The 19,892-nt window shown below is 40.3% G+C and overlaps 1 protein-coding gene across 4 annotated transcripts in view; it reads right to left on the bottom strand.

The window, feature by feature from the left end:
• The window catches only part of TBC1D14 (TBC1 domain family member 14), a 70,706-nt gene that overhangs the window by 14,267 nt on the left and 36,547 nt on the right, over positions 1–19,892 (bottom strand). For 3 of the 4 annotated variants that reach the window (XM_080343954.1, XM_080343955.1, XM_080343957.1), the window contains 9 exons: positions 15,165–15,283; positions 12,447–12,529; positions 10,198–10,315; positions 8,575–8,681; positions 7,619–7,699; positions 6,110–6,204; positions 4,972–5,043; positions 3,516–3,644; positions 449–558 (listed from right to left, as the gene is read on the bottom strand). In XM_080343954.1, coding sequence (XP_080200080.1) covers positions 449–558; positions 3,516–3,644; positions 4,972–5,043; positions 6,110–6,204; positions 7,619–7,699; positions 8,575–8,681; positions 10,198–10,315; positions 12,447–12,529; positions 15,165–15,283 — 914 coding nt within the window. Of the gene's footprint in view, positions 1–448; positions 559–3,515; positions 3,645–4,971; positions 5,044–6,109; positions 6,205–7,618; positions 7,700–8,574; positions 8,682–10,197; positions 10,316–12,446; positions 12,530–15,164; positions 15,284–19,467; positions 19,592–19,892 lie in introns of those variants that run through there. The other variant, XM_080343956.1, reaches the window with a different exon arrangement.

Raw genomic sequence — 19,892 nt, 5'->3', positions numbered from 1 at the left:
GAGTGAGATACTGCCTCAGAGTCTCAGTTCATCCTGCCAAAAGCCCAGGTGTTCGCTTTTCTGTAGCTTCTAGCTTTTTGTTGTATGGACAGAAAGACTATGTTTTAACTACTCTTTTCCTGTTCTGTGCAAGGGGACAAACTATAAATTTCAAATGCAAGACTAGCAACACTGTCTGGATATACACCCTGGCACATGAAGTAGAAAAGCTGAATTTCAAAACAAGCTTCAAACTCGATGGAAGTACAACGATGGTTAGGCAAAGGTTAAACACCACAGAAGTCAGTGTGAATTATTTGGATTGACAAACTCAAGTATCGAATAAAAGATAAAGTCGTTATCTTAAAAGAACACTATAAATCAGGTAAGAGCACTCCAGCTTCTGTCTTGAATACTGACACGGAGCTAAACGCTAGTATGCACATCAATTATGCTTTCAGTGTCTTACCAATCAATAAGGTAGATGTCTGGAGTTAAGTTATTTTTTTTGAAGTGAGCAAATAACTTTGGCAGATTTTCTTCAAAGAACACCTCAAACGCAGCAAAGTAAGTCAACATCTGGGAAAATACAACGGGGAAAAAAAAAGCAGTTAGCTGTATTAATAGGCTTAGATGTATTGCCTGTTGTTGGATTAATGCTCTTCAAAGCCAGGATCATATGAATTACATGATACAATAAGGAGCTAAACATTTACATAAAGGACACCATTTGCAAGCACAGAGAGTTTAAGATCCACCCTATATACTGTTCTCATTCTAAACAATGTAATTATTTTTTTGGGTCTTGGCCAGTTTCCTTGGGAAATAAAAATACCAGCAGGAGCGAAGTTATTTGCTGATTTCTCAAAATAATTATGATAACAGAATGGTTCTTTATGCTTGAGGCAGTAATTTAATATTACACTGAATAAAATCCAAGGCCCAATAGATTATAAAATGAAATACGAAACTAAAATAATTTAATAGTTCAATGCATGAGTGAAGTGTCCAGTTGACTCCAGTCATAAATCATATTCTAATCCCAAAGCTGCTTCTATATCATATATTGTAAAATAAGAGCATTTCTATTGCAAAGAGGGACAGTCAAAGTTCACATGTAAATGCCAAAGATCAGGATAAAACATCTATACAAAAGAAACAGATAACTCCCATCTGATATCGTAACTCCTGAATTGTACTGCTTTTAATACAGAGACTTCCATGTTATTTTAAAATTTGAATATTTAAGTCAAATTTCATAGCAGGAGCTTCTTAGCTCCCTCCTACTCCCCCTACCCTCTCCTCTCAATACTAGGGGGAGAAAAGTTAATCAAAGTCCTTGAATGTTTCAGTAATTTTAATTACAATATCCAAATAAAAGCAATAGAGAATGGCTGTGATTTCTTCCAAGTTTGAGTTGTATCAGCATGCTTCCCCTCAAAACACCACAACAATAAAGAAAAAGAGGAGCCTTCTGGACCCTTTTGTCTGAAAACCTTTTAAAAGATGACAGGTTTGTTTCCCAGGGTCTTTTTATGTTCTTACAGGAAATTTTCCTGTTTCATCTGCATGAGCTGGCAGATGGTGGACTACCTTCAGTAGTCCTTCAGTAACAGCGGCAAGCGAAAAATTGAGCCAGGTAGTCAGTAAGAACATAAAGTCACATAAAATCTCTGAACCATCAGCTACAGAGAAGCAGTTTCATGGCAAATATGAAGCCAGAAATTTAGAAACCCACCTAAGGGAACTGTACAACTGTACAACTAAACCAGCTTCCTAGTACAGACTTTTAAATGCATGAAATCCAAGCATCAGGTGAGATCTGAGTATAAAGAAGGAGGCAGGTAATACAGCAGATATTCCTACTTCCAAAATTATGTGTTTACCTGCTAGAACCACAGCAAGAGAGATCTATCTACTAACGCTTTTCAAAGGTACTTTAGAGAAGAGATCTTACACACAACTGCTATGGTCACATCTACTGATAGTAATGCAGGCAGCTCTGTTAGAAATGCAATAGCAGTTTTAGGTATCTTAATCAAAAACATTAAACAAGACAGTTACTCAGTAGTAATTAAAAACATTCTAGTTTAATAAAGCTGCAACCAACAAAAGAAATCAAGATCAGTCAGCATAAATTACCTTATTTCCACAACTAACTTATGTGGTTGGTTTGTTTGTTTGTGGTTTTGTTTTGTTTTTTATTTTATTACACATTAAGACAAATAAGCATTTAGTTTAGTTATTAAACTGTAAAACTGACACAAAAAGATGAGGGTAGACAGGAGATCAGTATATTAACCACAGGAAGCCAAAACTGTCTCGCTTCTCTGTTTGAAATATTAGGTACAAAGTTTTCCGTGTGCTGTGAATCATGGCTTTGTAATTTCATATGTTAATATTCTTCATGTATCACCACCTCTACTCTCCATAAGCATTCATTTATCACATAGCCTCTATTTAGCCAGGCTAACAGAACTAAATGCACTATCCAAGAATATACCAAACCCCCACTATTTCAGCTAAAAAGAGCAAAAAATCTTATTCTAGCAAGTTTAATTCCAAAACATTATTCGCAAGGATCATATTCACACCCTGAATGGATGAACATGCCCTGTTCTTCCAAGTACATTAATGGAGGTGACTGACACCGCTTCTAGCAATGCTGTCTGCGCTGTGGTACATCTCCCCATGGGCATTTACAACTGAGGAGATTCAGGGGCTGCAATAAGGAATTTCACGCTGCTCCTACAGCATCCCCAGTGCCCCGCTGTTCAGGCAACAAAAGCGATTGTTGTTGACATCATCCACTCCCTTGCTTTTGAACTCTCTTCCATGTGAACTCTTGAGAAACAGATCCTATCTTCATAGTGTTAAAAGGTAAATAAGTGAGAAAGAAATGCAGAATGCCAGACATTTTACAAAAAAACCCCAAATTTCTGAAGTAAATTAAGAACACATTTCAGGAGATATGTCTTATTTTGCTATGGTACACAAGTAGGCCAGTGTACGTGCTAACAAGGACTTTTAGATCCTCGAGAGAGAACCAGGTGACCAGCTCCCACTGGAAACTGAAGTGGTCTCATCATCTGCTTCCCCTGGGCACATTTTCAAACACAGCAGCTACAGCAAGAGCTGGGAAACCTCGTTCTCGCTGCAACAGTCTATTTTTAGCAACTTATTAGCTCAGGGTAAAAAGCACCTTCAAGACATTTCTTCTAATATTGAGGTGTTTTCAGCCTTCAACTACAGTGCTCAATTGAAAAACACCTACAGTAACAGTCTCATAACTATTCTCCAAGCATCATAAAACAGCAGCTGAACAATTTAATTCACCTGCCTATTCAAAAAGGTTAGTGGGGTGGTTTTGCTTTGGTTTTGTTTGCGTTTTTCAGGGGGTGCAGATGCGTGTGTTGGGGTTTTTTTTATCAACCACGTTGCTTTAAGATAAATTCTGACTTATTTTGAAAGCTATTTTTTAAACTTTCCCTACACATATCTACCACATGTAGATTACTGTTTTCTTGCATACTTACAAGGCCATGGTCCACACGGAAAAACGCCATCTGACAGGGTTTATTTAAAAGGTTAGAAAAAGCAATGAAGGCATCTGCAGTATCCAAGTTCAAGATCAATACTGCTGCTATGAATGACATGCCCTGTACCTGAAGAAAGGAGAAGAGTTACCATTCAGTAATAACTGTATTCTTCCAAGAACATTGCTTCGTTTTGTCCTTGCAATCACTCATTTTTAATGTACTTGCTGAGCTGCTGAATTAAAGCAGTTGTGGAGCTTCTGCACAACATTCAGAAAGGCAGGGGTTTAACCCACTTGACCCTTTGGAATTGCATGTTCCGAGCTCGGAAGCTAATGATCCCCATGCTGCCTCCTTTCAAAGGCTAAGTAGGATTCCAAAGACAGGTTAGGATGACAGCACTTTCAAATATGCAGAATAAAGATTTTTTTGAAGAACAATCTGTTTCTAAGTAACCACTCCTCTCCTAAGAAAAGATCATATATACCCTTATTTCTAGAAAGCTGGACACCAGGAACAATGATTGTTCTTCTTCAATCAATTACCAGCAGTTACAGACAACTGCAATGAGTCATTTGACAAGCAGCACCATTTTGAGATTAAGCTCATGTTTAATTTACCATAAGCTCACAATGTTGTTGCATTTTTCTACACAGTATGCTACAGGATCGATGCTGGATCTAGGCAAAGCTCACTCAGAGGGTGCAGCGCTGCTGTGCAGTCACACAGACCAAGGTGTGACAATCCTTCCTGCAAGCCTGAGGAACAAGCTGCTTCCCAACACAACAGCAGGTTCCGTGCCAAGCAGAGTACACCACCTGATCTCCTCTCTTCTAGTTTCCCGGCAGACACATCCAGCAGTTTTTGCCAAGCATCACATACTACTCACAGAATAGGAACGTTATCTTTCTACATTTGTCTTCTCTAAAACCACTGCTCCTGAATAAAGAATAAGCTCCTATATATATCCCTGCTCAGGGGAAAAAGACTAATTGGAGTATCTGAAATCCACTCAGTCCTCTCCACATCACTACTTCAAATACTTTGAGGAGTGCATGTAGCCCTGATGGGCATTGCTTTAAAGACTGTTCCAGAAGCTCACAGTGCTGAGGCACAAAAATGTATAAGCAGGAGTAAAATACTCAACAGAATAGTCTCAATAAGACTGCCACTAAGAACACTATGTACTTCAAACAACCAACTTAACTCCATCTTCTCTTTTTCAAGCACTACAAATATGTACTTTTCAGTTTTCCAATTACTTAACCTGTTAAAAAGCTTAAATCTAGAAACAAAACCATTAGATACACTTCTCAAGCTTGTACTGGAATAGAAGAGAGCAAACAGAAATCTCACAAATATTCACAAAAGAAACCACTTAATACTGGTTTACAAAGGACTGATTAACACAATTCTCCCTCTCTGTCCCCATCCCCCAAAAAAATTCTTCACTTACATAGCCTACATCAGGTCTGTAACAAGTATAGGCTCCTAAAATACTGTGCAACGTGTCATGGTAGGGACCACCCTGCAATTAAACAAAAATGAGACATCTGAGTATATAACAAATGCTAAAAACCCTTCAGTGCCACAGACAGTATCTATTGCTTCCAATGACATTATTTCTCTGTGCAGCTTTGACAGCCCCAAGTCCTTCAAAATAATTTTGATTTTGAAAGTATGAAACAGCCCTTCATACCACATTTATTACAAATGCATACAGTTCATTCAATACATCGATTACATATTAAGTCCTTATATAAGAGGAATGTCAGCCCAAGAGATTCCTTATAGCTTAGCAACACTTAGACAATGGTGCCAAGAAAGCAGAACACTAATGAGAACTACTTAATTGGCTGTTAGACTAGAGGTAGAATTCAGTAACAATGAAAATAGTTAAAACAATGATATGCCGTAACACACAGGAAGCGTATAAAGTATGACATGTATGGCTAAAAAGAATTTCAAATTGTTGACTATTGACAGCTGCCACATCTTACGCTAAGTACTGTAACTGGCTGAGAATTTCCAAAGGGAAGTTTTTCAACCAAAGATGTTGATTTACCACAATCTCAACTTTTTACAGGGCTTCTGAAATTTGCGTATAGAAGGACAAAATATCTGGTTAAGTGAGTCATTAAAGTACACCAAAAACATACAAGTTATATTGTTCTTGCATGGAACCAAAAAAAGGCCACCAAACCTTGCTTGAGCTGTGCTCTCTCTCACTTACCATGTATTTGTAACCCACCAGTGTTGATTCACTGACCCAGAAACACTCACCTGCATCACTTCATCAGACAGAAGCCAGCATGAACTGGATTGGATGAATCACGTCTATTAGTCAACAGATTTTTGTTTGTTTGTTTTTTGTTTGGTTGGTTTTGGTTTTTTCCTCTCACAAATGTATAGTACCTTGAAGTTACTCTTCTTCTAGATTATTTATAGTTTTCCAAAATCTCTAGGAACTTTTTACTCTCAAGATGTCTAGTCCTTCATATTTGAACTCAATAGGCTGTTTCAACCAGGGGACAGACAAGATTACATGAAGTTAATTTCTCTGAGAAGTCAAGACAAAAGTTATCATTGCTTACTTGCTGGAATATACAGAGGTTAGGAAACGTCCTGGAGATATCCAGTTTTATTAACTCCAAGCTTGCTTCTCTGTCAGCTGCAGAAAATCCAGCATCTAAAAAGCCAAAGTTACTGCATTTATTACACGAGTAAGTTTCTGTTGTTTGTTTGTTTTCCCCTGGTAAGGGTTAGCTTTTGCATAGTTCACGTATTTCAATGTGAATGCTAAGGAATAAGGGTATAGACAAGACAATTCCCTGAATTCAGCACACAGGCTAAGCAGCAAATATGTTGTGACTCACAGCAACTCTACAGTGCACAATGACCCTCAATATGTTTCAAAGCGACAGGGAAAAGATGCCAGGCAAGGCAGGCCAGGCACTTCACTGGTATCTGCTGACCAAACATCAGACAGACACACAAGCCTGGTAACCTGTGACCCCTCACTCTCAACAAGGCTTCCTAGTGGCTCCTGAAGTAGCTGCCTCTCCTCAAAGGTTGTGGTGGAAGGGATAAGTCTCAAAGCAGAAGCATTCGACGGATTCCACCTACCTCTACTACTGTCAGCTCTCCTTCCAAAATACTGTTTATTTACTCTTTGTATGTGTTGTTAAACACATCAAAATGGATATTGCAACACACTCTATGTAACTGAAACAGATCTCATCCAAAGTACATTCCTGAAGAATTAGTTTTCTTTCTGATATGAAGAAGTTTTACTTGTATTTTGTCTGCTCTGCTAAGTATAGTTGGGAATTACCTACTGCTACTTATTGAGTAATCAAAAAACAAGAGTTGTCACTAATCAGTGCTCACACTAACCACATGAACATATACGCTCCAGAAAAGGAAGCTGGAAGTGTACTAAATGTCAACTTAGGTAAGGTGCAGACAATCATGAGAAAGCTAAGTATGGAATTTCCAATTAAATGTATTTTTCTGTTGATAAATGCCAGTATGTATGTCATCCTTTTTTTGCTCAGCGTAACTCCTTAGCAAAGGCAATTTCAAGTATCTGCATGTAGTTTTATATCTTCTCAAAACCAGACAACTCTTCCAATCAATTAGTAAACCTCAAACCACTTCATCTGCAAAATTAAATTGCTGCTCTCTGAAATACACCTGAGAGATGAGCTCAAAGCTGTAATAAGGGACTAAAGAGCTATTTTCTGCTATAATTTGAGTTTCAATTCCAAAACTACAGATGCAGAAAAGTATTTTTGTGTTGCCATTCAAATTACAATCTCCAAACTTTCCTAGTTTTTCTGCAAATCAGCATCAAGTAAGAACTGTACCTACAGATAGTTTCTAAAGAAAAATGAACAAGTGTGTTTTATAACAGACTATAGTTTCATTGAGAGAAAGAACACAGCTATTTCTTGCTTCCACAAAAAGCAGCTTTCTTTTTACCAGTGGCATCTTCATAGCTGAATTTTTTTTTGTTTTAAATCTGTGATTTCATTTTAAGGAATGATTTTACAAAATCTCTCGTTTTATAACACAGCATAAATGCTTCACGAACAATGTACCTTCACATTCTACTTCAGCCCCTCCTGTGCTAAGTGATCGCCACTTCTCTTTGGCACGAGCCAGGCAAATATCGTACAGTTCTGGAAAACAAAAACCAGAGAACATCAAGTCCACTATTTGTACACACTTGTTCCCACTGTCAGGTACTACCTACCAACCACATGACAAATGCTGTCCCAGTCATTACAAGTACAGCATCCCTACCACAGTGGCTGAATTTCTAAGTAGGTTATGGTTCTGAAAGACTTGTTCCGCTGACCTATAACTGAAGATTAAGTGATAAGGAAAGGCAATCTAGGCACAAGTTGCATTTCATGTTCAAGGATATGCTCTTCTTACAGAGCACTGGGGTTCAAAATTATAGTCTGAATGGGTAGAAGTCTAGAAAATTCCATGTAAGAACTACACCCAAGGTAACTAAGCCCAGCACAGAAATGCAGCATAATACAGCAGGAATACAGGCAGCCTACCACACTCTCTTGTTGGAATGAATCACACATTAGCCTTTTGGAGCTGTGTTTTTCTGTAGTCTGAAGTAGCACGCTATTTCTATTTTCACGAACATGTACAAAAGTACAAATTTTCCCAGAGTCTTTTAATCTCTCACAAACCTAATGTCTTGCTCTTAAACAAAGGAAGCATGCTGTATGCATACTCATAGGCATTCCGATATTAACAACTCTTAAGTTTGAAAAATACAAAAATTCTGACCATCTCCATCTAACAAGGCAAGACAGTGACAGCACTCATCAGAAACAATTCACGGCAGCACTCCTAGAGCAGTTACAAGATTAAAAGACACTATTTTTGAACAAAACACGTCAAAGCACCACAAAGTGTAGCTAGATAACACCTTCTCAACACTCACACCTCACATTCTGATACATCATAATAAATACAAGACTGTCCCTTTGCTCTTTGTCTTCTTAAGACAATGCAGACAAAACAGTCTCACCGTGGGTGATGTTTAATTCGTTGCCAATTGCCAAGCTCCAGACTTTGCCTCTCACACTCGGAGGGATGCCCTGCCACCAGAGCTCTCGAACTTTACGGGAACAGCACCTGTTCAAAACAAAACAGATAATTCTAAGAAATACTTCATTGCCAGCTGAATTGCGAATGTGTCCTCCTAGCACTGCTGAAGGGATCCAAACCAAAACGAACATCAACAGGCCAAGAAGTGAAACATGGTTTGTGTATACCCATCCTTCAGTACTACTTTGCTTTGAACTGTAAGGAAAGCTTAACTTTCTTCCAAGATAATGGTTTATTCTGACAGCAACTCTGCAATCACAGTATCTGTAATCTGCAACCACACTTAACTGGGCAAAAATCATAGGAACAGAAATAAACAAATGGAACTGAAATTCACATCTATGCCACTGCCTATGCTGAAGACTGGACAGACTTAAATCTCCAGGTAAAATTAAACACAGAAACAATTTACAGAAGCCTACCCTCTCTGCTCTGTCATTACCCTGCTGTGCCAGTGTGATATGCTGTTTCCCACCCAGCTGTGCAGCTCTAACCCTCCAGAAAAATGCATGAAGATGTAAAAAGTACCAACTTTTAGGTAGGAGCATGAAAGACATTTTAACAAGAGACAGGCTTTGAAACACCTGCAGCTGATGTTCAGCGACTTGAGAGCTCAGGAGGAGGAACCAAATACCACCCAAGCACCAATGAAAGTTTGTGGTGGTGACAAAAACCACAACAATGTACTTATCTGAAAGCAGATTCTGAATTAAATGTAGAATAGTGAATACATTGGGGGACTTCTGGATTTATAAACCAATATAGGAAAAGGTGTCCTTATTTTAATAGCAGCTATAACAAATGCACCTTCAAATGCTAAAGGCAGACATGTAAAACTGTGATTCCTTATACTGAATTTATTACTTCAGTTCTCCAGAAATGCATTTTCCAACAAATTCCATCCATATTTTTAACATATATTCTCATGACAACTGAATTCCATGATCAGGCAAATTGCAATTGTAGCGCTGTGGAGGCTGGTTGCTGTGGTGGTTATATTCGCTGGGGGGAGGCTGGTTATTTTTAAGATTACTAGTGAAGTCCATGAAAAACTAGACAGTGAAAGCAGCTTACCAATTGCCTATGCTGTATCTTTGCAGGAAATCTTTTAGCACTTAGCATTTTTTTAAAAGTAACTTTTTCCTTACTGCTCTTTTCCATCACTTGATTACCCCAGCAGGTAAAGCACCCTGTAATTAAAGAGCCTACGTGATACCATAGACACACTTCAGTCTGCATCTGATACTATAACATCAACAATATTACGTTTTGCGCTTTTACATTCTTTACCACAGATTACTTCTCACTGTTTCACAGGTTCTAAATATTCTGAACCTCCACTAGAGACAAATAACAACAGCATAACTTCCAGCAACCTTGTAGAAATAACATGTCGCTCATATTTTCTGCAGCTGTCCAAAAGTGACTTTCAAACAAAAAGCTTCCAAGACCACTTAAAATTATACTTGCTAACTTTGTAACTTATCTTCAGGACACAGACTCGGCAATTGTAATTAAAACTCAGTATAACATACTGTCTTACATAGTTTCCCAGTTGGGCAAGATTTCATTGTTCCAAGTTAAAACAGCATTGCCGATGCTGTCTTCCAGTTTACACCGTTCTTCCAGTTGTTTCTTTCTCCTCTGGGCTTCTTTAAGCTCTGCAGAAAACCAATTTCCATTTTAAGTTAATAAAAACAGAAACCAAGTATTCATAGTTAGCTATTCATGGCTATATGGCCATATAAAAGCACACTATATTCACCTAAATATACAGTGGACTGTTCAAATTCTAAAGATTTCCCAGTCATACAGCAAGCTGAGCAGTGAGGTCAAATGGGAATAAAGAAAAAAGTGGAACTATGCATAAGGCTCATTTCTGATGGATGGGGCAAAGGGAGTCGGATAATATACTGCTCCTTTCACCCTTCAAATCTAACCACATAAGTACCTTTGAATTAACATCTCTGACAGCCAACAGCCCCACCTGGTAGGACAGGTCAGAGCGCTTCCCAATAAAGCCCCACCCCTTGTTTTATGGCAGACTCAAAAAGACTGGCCAAAATAATACAGATCTTGTATTTTGTTCTCATCACTCTTACGTGTTGGTCTTTGTAAATCATGAATTATATATACTGTCAGAAAATCAAAAAAGCCACATTTTTGATGCTACTTAGTGCATGCTTGATCTACATGTCATACATCACAAGTAGATATATATATATATACCAGAAACCTCCAGTCCCTTAAAAAGATAACAGTTTTCAAGATTAACTTAAACATATTTTACACTTTTGCATCATCGCTCAGTATTTCTTCTTGAATCATCAACTAGTATTTTTTCTACAGGCAAATTTGCTAGACATGCAATTTAACAAATGCAGGCAGACGCTCTTTAGAGCGGCGAAGTGGAAATACAGGACGTGCGTGCACACTCACAATGTCCAGCACACAGGAAGGTTCTGACCTGGTGAGGAAATTAACTGAAGGACAGCAGTACCGTGAACAAGGTCTTTGGAAGGAACACACACAACCTGATGGGTCCACTTTAAAGCCCAACAGAAGCTGTGCCTGAGCAGAACCGTACCAACTGCCTGCGAATACTTTCAGCTGTGATAGGAGCTCTTTGTAAGTCTGCCTGAATACAGGCTTTGAATTATTCTCTAAACAAAAAAGAGGGTGTTCATACTCTTTGAGATCCTGACCTCTACACATCACTCTGCAAAGCTGTTGCTCTGGAGTGGCTTTTGGGAAAAGGGGCTTGTCAAGATATTTATCCAGACAGAATGACATACTCCAGTCCAGTGAAGACAGCACAAGGGGCTGGCCCACTGCCTAAACTCAGCACAGCCCATTTTGCCCAAACCATCTACCCTATGTTCAAAGAAAGAACAGAGAAGCCCCTTTGGAGCACTACACATTAAGTGCGGTGCTAACACAGGAGTCGCATGAAATTAGAACTTCACTGGTAGCTGCATGATGTTCAAACCAAGAGAGGATACTTTTATTAATATGTCAACTGCAGAAAGCACGTGTTGTGTTCGTATCACCTTTCCACTGTTTCATACGGCTCAGAGGTCTGGCCATCTGGAAAAAGAAGAATTTCCAGTAGCTCTCACTGGACACGAAACTTCTATGAGTCCAAATTTCCTATTATTGCAATGCTTTTTATTAGAAAAGCCAGATGGTCAAAAATGTCAGCAGAAGGAAACCACAACTCTCAGCTCCACCTGATGTGCGCAGTACAGTGCTGCTGAGACCCTTCTCTGAACAACATCAGACAGAAGTGATTAGCAAAACCTTGGGAAAGCTGTAAATTTTAAGTGGGAGATAGATTATCAAGTGAACATAACTACATTAATTTTCCTATGGGGAAAATTATGTATTTACGTACTACAGCCTCAACAGGTTGTTCCCAACATGAGACTATCAAATATGCTGTAGTTATCTACATAAGTCTAGTCTTCACTAATTTGACTGATAATCTATTTCAATATAGTAATAACTTTTTAAACACACAGACAGATGCCACTCAATTATTTAAGTATTGCAAATTAAAAAATTATTTCCTGCTGGATTCTTGGATTGTTTCCTTTTTTAGCTTGGCATAGGGCTTTTAAATTAAACTACCACCATCCCTCTCTCTCCTCTCTCTTCTCTGGATCGATTCTTCTCTAGGGGAGGTACAGGTCCCTCATGGCACAGAGCAGCAGACTGACACAAGTATATTTCAGGTTTAGAAACACCCCTTAAACTTTACTTTTCTCCTCTGAAGACAAGAAATTCCATCACCTCTTTTTTTTGCTTGAACCACCATTTCTTCGTACTGTTGCCTGTGTTTCTGAGCTTCTTCAGCTGGTTTTGCAGGGAGGTTCCTTAAATTTAAAAAAATAATAATAATCAGTCTTTGAAGCTGGCTAGCCTGTGTAAAGAAAATTCTACACACTTCTAAAAGAAAAGCATATACTGCTTCTTGTCAAAATACGTGATCAAAGAGTAGAGCAATGGATCCTTGGAAAGATTTTTTTCCCCAGAGTCAGCAGAAGAGACGGAAAGAACACTGACCAGCTACGACTACGTTTATATACAAAATATGCTGAGTAATTTCCTTATGCTTGGCAATTTCAGCATTTTTATTATTAAACCAACTGAACCCACAGGCTGATCTTCATAAATAAAGAGAGTATACTGGTATATACCAAGCTGGTAGTTTTTTATTTAAACTGATTTCTACAGATAAGATTCAAGAACATATTCTCTTTTACCACGCACCTCATGTAAGAGTTACATTCACAATATTTCCCCACACAGTAAGGACTCCATACATCAGCTTCCTTTTCCCCTCCACTCTCTGAGACCCCATTTCTATTTTAAAGGCTTATCTCCTCCCCCTCGCTTCTACAGCAACAAGTGGCACTGGAGTCATCCTCTATATTCTCCATTTATCAACACTAGCACAGCCTTTTTGATCTGTGACTAAAGCCTGAACTGGTAACGTATCTGCCATACAAATACACATGCTCATATCTCAGACCACATTAACTTTAAGGTAATCATATTTGTAATTAACATAACCACTATGTATCTCACACAACTACAGCATCACCAAAACATCAACACAGGAAACAACTAAGTATTCTGCTCTTCTGTATGACAGAACACTGTATTGTATTCCTGGGACAGTTTATATCTTTGGTTAATAACAAAGATATGCAAAAATTCACTGTCACATTCCTGTAAGGTGTCACACATCAGGCAGCTGCTACCCATCAACATAAGTCACCACTAGTGGTAGTATCCTTCACTATTTACATAATCATATTATCAGTAAAGTATGCATAGACAGGTGATTTTTAAAAATATTCATAGGCATGTATCAAGATTGTGACAAGAACAAGTGGATTTTCACATGAGTGCCATTGTTAACCACGGAGAACAATCTATTCTTTTACAGTTTCGTTTATGTAAATTGACCAGCATCTTATTTAAATCCAAGTCTTTAGAAGTAGTGTAAGTTAGGGAAAGTTTGGAAAGGAAAAAACAGATTAAACAACTCAAGTTCTGCTAACTTAAATTCCACCGCTTCAATGATTTGTCCTGTCTCTTACAGACAACACCATACACATGAGATGGTGTTTACTATCTACTAAGATTCACCTAACACTTTTTCCAGCTAAAGCTAGAGTGATTATGGAATATCTATTGATTTTTTTCTATACAGTTTTACCCAAACCCTACAAGTGAAAAAAAATCTCACTACATTTTTGATACAGAAGTTTTAAATATTTTTGCCATAGGAAATTTAAAAAAAAAATAATTAAAGCCTAATATGTTAAAAAAGTGTACGGTAACTGTAAGTAAACAATTAAAAAATATTATTTAGAAAGATTCATCAGAGGACAGCACTGCTGTCCAGAGCACTTTTCCCTACTAGACAGAAGAAATGAAGATTCAATTTTACGGAATCTTAAAAAGTACTTTTTGTGCTGGGAGTTCCTCAGTCTATCAACAGTAGAAAAATAAGAAAGCAAAATCTGAATGTTATCCTCTAATGTATCACTAACTCAACCCGAGCACTGTACTTCTCAGACCATCTCACATAAAAAATTATTTTTAACAGACACGTTTTAAATACAACAAATAAGATAGTATGTATTGCTTGCAGCTGCATACAATAAAACCTGCTATAACAAATAATCACTCTTATATCGCTCTAGATATACCAAGAACTCTTGTCACAGCCTACGAGTCAAGTAAAAAACTGTTCTAAATGACCCTACAACTAGACTACTTTGATGAGCAGTCTTCATCCAGCTTGTTGATGAAAATACAGACTTATTCTTTACAGCAATGCACAGCTCTATTAAAAACGCAGATGCCACACCTGTAAAGCTGGGTACCATTCATAAATGGACTAAACATGACTTTGTGTGCTTCAGGAGCAAACCACGGTAGAACAGCTGCCAGTAAATCGCTATGGAGTTCATCTGTGTTTGCAAGAATCTCCTTACACTAACAGCATGAAACAACTTAGCAAGTACTGGACAACCTCTAAAATGCAATGCTGAACCCACTGCAGAACAATCATTATGTTGTTTCATTATTTATGGAAGTGTGGTCTTTCTCTGTGTAAACAGGACACCGTATCCTTGCTTCTCAATTTCTTTAGCATATACCAGCTTCACGTCTATGCTTATGTTCTCTCAGAGAAAATAAAAACCCCTTATTCATGTTTAGAAGTTAGAATTACTCAAATCTAGATCTCTGCTCTCCTAATTGCCTCTTTTCATACAAATCTGTTGCTTTTATTATAAAATAAGGGTACTTTTGTTTGAATAATTTTTTCTCATAATCAGCACACTTTCATATTCACTAGCCTGAAAAAGAAAAAATCTATTTTAAATTTTAAATCATCTGTTTAAGCTAAGAGTAACCAAATACACATGGTAAGAAAAGCTTTGCTCATCTAGTTTTAAAGGCACCTTCATTGTGGTATTTCCCAAAACTTACGCTGGTCTGTCCTCTAGAATGAGCGCTGTAGTGGAGAGGGGTTCAAAATCAAGATTCTTCCTCACATTCTGTTTAGGAGAGAGTGGTCTGTGAGCTCGTCCAGTTTTTTCTTCATATTCCTAGAGAAGCAAAAGACAGGGCAGGTTACAAGAGTGGAGAACACCAACATAATGCACATAAACATTTAAACAGGGCCTACAAAATTCTTCAAGATAGTGCTTTCACATCTCTGCCCAACTGCAGTCCACTTAAAGCTTTTCAATTTATGTTCAGGAGTGAGATTTGATGTTTTTTTCCATTCCTTCTGTTTGTAGCAACATCTAAAGTTCCTCTACTGTACTTACTACTTAGCAGTACTGAACAAGCTTACAAACAGCACATACTATCTGAGGTATAAACTAAGACCTATTTAAAATATTATTGTTTTCATTTACATGATTTTGAAATTGAAGCCAAAACCAACCATAAGCTCCTTATCTTAAAATCTCATGGTAAGATTTCTCCAACTTGAGCTATTTTAGGATGCAACCTTTCAAGGACTGGAGGGGGAGGTTAAAATCACAGTTAGACACAAACCCCACACTTGTTATGACGTCTTGAAGTACGACAACCCCAAAGCCTAACAGAGCACAAGGTACTGTGTTTGTAATACAGATGCTGACACAGCAGAGCAAGATTAGTGAAGAGGCACCAAGATGACCGGGGTCTGGGGCAAGTGACACACGAGGAGAGGCTCAGAGAACTGGGCTTGTTCAGCCTTCGGAGGACGAGGCTGCACAGAATCTTTGGCAGGCGGCAGGAATGGGACAGTGAAGGCTGAGCATGAGTCTCTGAGGAGCTCGTGTAAAGAACGTGAAGACAACAGGCACAAACTGCTACAAGGAGAATTCTGCTCTTAGGGAAAAAAAGACAAAAGGACAACAAAACAACAACCACTAGGAAGGTAGTCAAACACTGGGACAAGTTTCCTGAGAAGTGGTGGAACCTCTGACCTTGAAGGCATTCAAAACCCAAGTGGATGAACCCTGAGACTCAGAGGTCCTTTCACCCTTAGTTACTGTATCACCACGATCTACATTAGAGGACTTGGCGTTACATGTACCATGCTATTATTATTTTTCCTACAAACATCATTTTGGAACAAAATGTATCAAAAACATAGCCTAGTGGGATAAAACAAACTTTACACAACTACCATCTACTCCAATGCTTGAAATAGTAGAGCAAACATTAAGTATTCAAAGTGTGATATATAAAAAACTAGCACAGTCAAACAGTCCTACAGGAAAAAAAAAAATCCATATTATATATACTTCTACAACCTACATCATAATGATTTTTGCCACTTCCCAAACCCACCTGTTCTCGTGTAGCTTGTTTATGCAATTTCTATTAAAATAAAATAAACAATACTGTGAGAACTAATCATTATAAATGAGCCCTACGAACAGTGTTCCAGCCATGGACGGCGTCCCGTTAGCACACACAGCTCCTCAAATGGTTCCGATCTCTTTCTCTCGACCTAACCTGTCAATCAGGTCAAAACTTCCTTGGGCAGCAGATCCAGCCTTTCCAACACAGTCAGAACAGTCTGGATCATTCAGAACCTAAAACAGGCTCCCTACCACTTCCAGAAAGGTCTTCTCCTCCAATCCCACCTTAGAAAAAAAGAGGATAGGTGAAAAATACATACAAATGCCAAGCAACACAGCCGTGGTTTTCTACTCCAAGTCATACAATTCAATTCTAGTTCACGCTAGGTTTTGTGGGACTCACAGGGGCAGGTCTGCAAAGCTCCTGGGACACAGAAAAACCCTCCTTTTCCTTGTGTGTTAACTGGGCACTGCCCCAATAATCAATCCTGTGATGCCTGCATTGCTGTGACAGGAAACAGTCACGAATTGGGAATGTCTGCCTCATTAATACCAGTTAATGCTGCTATGCATGACATCAGTTTGAAAACAAGGAAAAGAACCAAGAAAAACGCATTTCGACTACTGAATAATACTTAGCTTTGTTTAATAAAGGGATAGTGCTCATGCTGACAAAGATGTTCACTAAAAAAAAACCTCTATTGAGAAAATAAGGAAAGAAATACAGTGTGGGCAGGAATGAGGCTAATGGTTTTTCTTTTTCCCAGTTTCAATGAGGAGACTGACTTTTTTATTAGCTATTTTTCACAAATTAACACAGTCAAATATTAACCTCCATTGCTGCTTCAAAGGCCAAAGTGAACTTTGTCCCTAAATCTAACATTTTTACTCCTTTGAGAGACTGCTGGTGAATGAAAAACCATCCAGCATCCAACTGCCAATATGCAGAAATCCTCATATACTGATCTCCCTGAAGCATCACAGAACTTGACATTAAAAGACATGTACCCAATGCCTATTACAGTAGAAGTTCCAGAAAAGTTGCTTAATTTTGCTTAGGAAAATTCTTTTCTGGGCTTTCTTTCACTGAAAGCCAACTAGTGAGCAAAACTGCTTTTGGAAGATGAGAAAAACTGTACACACCCGGCTGCAATGGGGATGTTATTCCTTACAGTAGGATTATCTTGGATAGCTCATTCGGCCAAGCACAATGTTTTCCAGACCAGCACTACAGATGGATATCATTCTTCCAAGAATTTCTTGGTCAAGGAATGTTTCATTTTCAAATACGGATGGCTAGTTACAGTACTGGCATATTAGTACAGTTATTGAAACCTCTTAAAGAGCAAAAGCCCACCCTGTACCTCAGCAAGTATTCACTGATGTGTTCCGCTCAGCACTACCCTATGGTAAAGAAGCCAGAGCAGCACAAAAATGGGAGTGGCACATTTTATCTGACGACAAGTATGAGTCTTTTGTAGTAATATCATCCTTTTCACCAGTAGCCAAAAAACCAATAAAAATGTCTGTTGGTGACAGTTGTTATCCACAAGGCTGTTTTTTAATTAGGGAAAAACAAACAAACAGAAAAACCTGACAACAATAAAACCACACTCCACCCCCCAAAAAACTCTAACAGAAAGCCACCAAAATTCACAGATGACAAAAGCTCGTGAAAATGATATTTTATTCCAGTAAGAAAAGAATGCAGTTTGAACCGAGAACAACGGATGATACAGCAGTGAAGGAGAATGAAGCCTCCACAAACTCATGTTAAAGAGTATGTGCTGACTGAGCAAGTGGAAGTATTTGCACACCCAGGCATACTGCGATAGGCTGAGCCACACAATAGCTCATTTTAAGCTTTTTTTTTTTTAACTCACACTCAAATCTCTCACAGGTACAAATAATTCTATACTGTGATTAGGGGTTACTAACCTGATATGGTTGCAAATTAATTTTAGGATCAATTTAAGATGAGCTGATCGTTTACAATTTAAAATACATTCTTATCACTGAGATCACTTAGGCTGTCTTCCAGGTTTCTGTCTTAAGCTATTCAGCATTCAGCCACAACAGCTGAACTAGGGTTTGAAGATGTTCTATGATAGTGTGCTGCAGATCAAAGCACGGATTTAAAAAACCCAAAGCAAACAAACAAAAAACTCCACAGAAGCACACACCCCCCAAACCAAGTTTAACTGTAGGTGGAACCTGACAGCTTTGCAGTTGAGATGCAAAAAGCTCAAGCTGTGGTGACCCCCCGTAGTTCTTAAAGAGACGCTAATCTGCAAAGGGATCCTAAGCCATCTTTAAGGAGAAACACAAATAACCCACCAGAAAGCAGGGCAGGTGCCACAAGACGCAGGGCACCGGGCGGGAGGCGGCTGTGCGCCTCCGCACACCCACCGAGCCTCCCCGGGGACCGGGCACAACCGAACCTGCAACACACCGACTGCTCTACCAAGGTCATCTCGTCTTGGCCCTGTTTATTTGGAGGTAGCCACCCTCCGAGGCAGCCGAAGCTGAAATATTCCTGCCGGGTGACAGCGCGGCAGGCGCCGGAGCGCCCCAGGGCCGGCAGCTCCGCTCGGGACGGAGGCGGCGGGGCCGGCACAGCTGTCGCCAGCGGCCCCGGCGGGAGCAGCCCCAGCCCGGGGAGCCGCTCCGAGCCACCGCCTCCCACGGTGGGGTCCCGCCGCCCTGCCCGCCTCACACAAAGGGAGCCCCTTCCCGGGAAGGGATTTGCTACCGGACCCGGCAAGGCGAGTTCGGAGGAGACAAGGCCGGTTTTACTGAGAAGCTTTAGAGTCCGCGCCCACCCATCCCGTCTCCCCGAACCCAAGCGCCCAGCAGCCGCCCGTCCTGCCCTGCCCTGCCCTGCCCTGCCCGCCGGCACGGCTGCCCGCACCCGGCTGCCCCTCACTCACCATGAAAGCTGCGGCCTGTCACAGGCGGCGGCCCCGGAGCCCCATGCCCGCCCCGCACCGCGGGCCTGGCTCCCGCCGCGGCGCCGCCCGGGCCCGCACGGCCTCGCGGGCCGCCCGCCCCGACCCTGCCCTGCCCTGCCCGGGCCGCCCACCGCGGCGCCTCCGCCCGCCCCGCCCCGCCCCGCCAGCCTCCGTAATCACCCGCGGAGCCGGCGCAGCCGATCGGTTCTCTCCGCCTCGGCCAGCGCTGCCTGAGCACGCACGGCGCGCCCGGTGGCGGCGGTACCGACCCCCGGACAGCCCGGCCCGGCCCTGCGGGCACAGCGGTACCGACCCCCGGACAGCCCGGCCCGGCCCTGCGGGCACAGCGGTACCGACCCCCGGACAGCCCGGCCCGGCTCTGCGGCCACAGCGGTACCGACCCC

The sequence above is a fragment of the Nesoenas mayeri genome, assembly GCF_963082525.1.
Source record: "Nesoenas mayeri genome assembly, chromosome: 4".
Taxonomy (NCBI): domain Eukaryota; kingdom Metazoa; phylum Chordata; class Aves; order Columbiformes; family Columbidae; genus Nesoenas; species Nesoenas mayeri.
The sequence above is the reverse complement of the archived record's forward strand: the minus strand, read 5'-3'. Positions and strand labels throughout refer to the sequence as shown.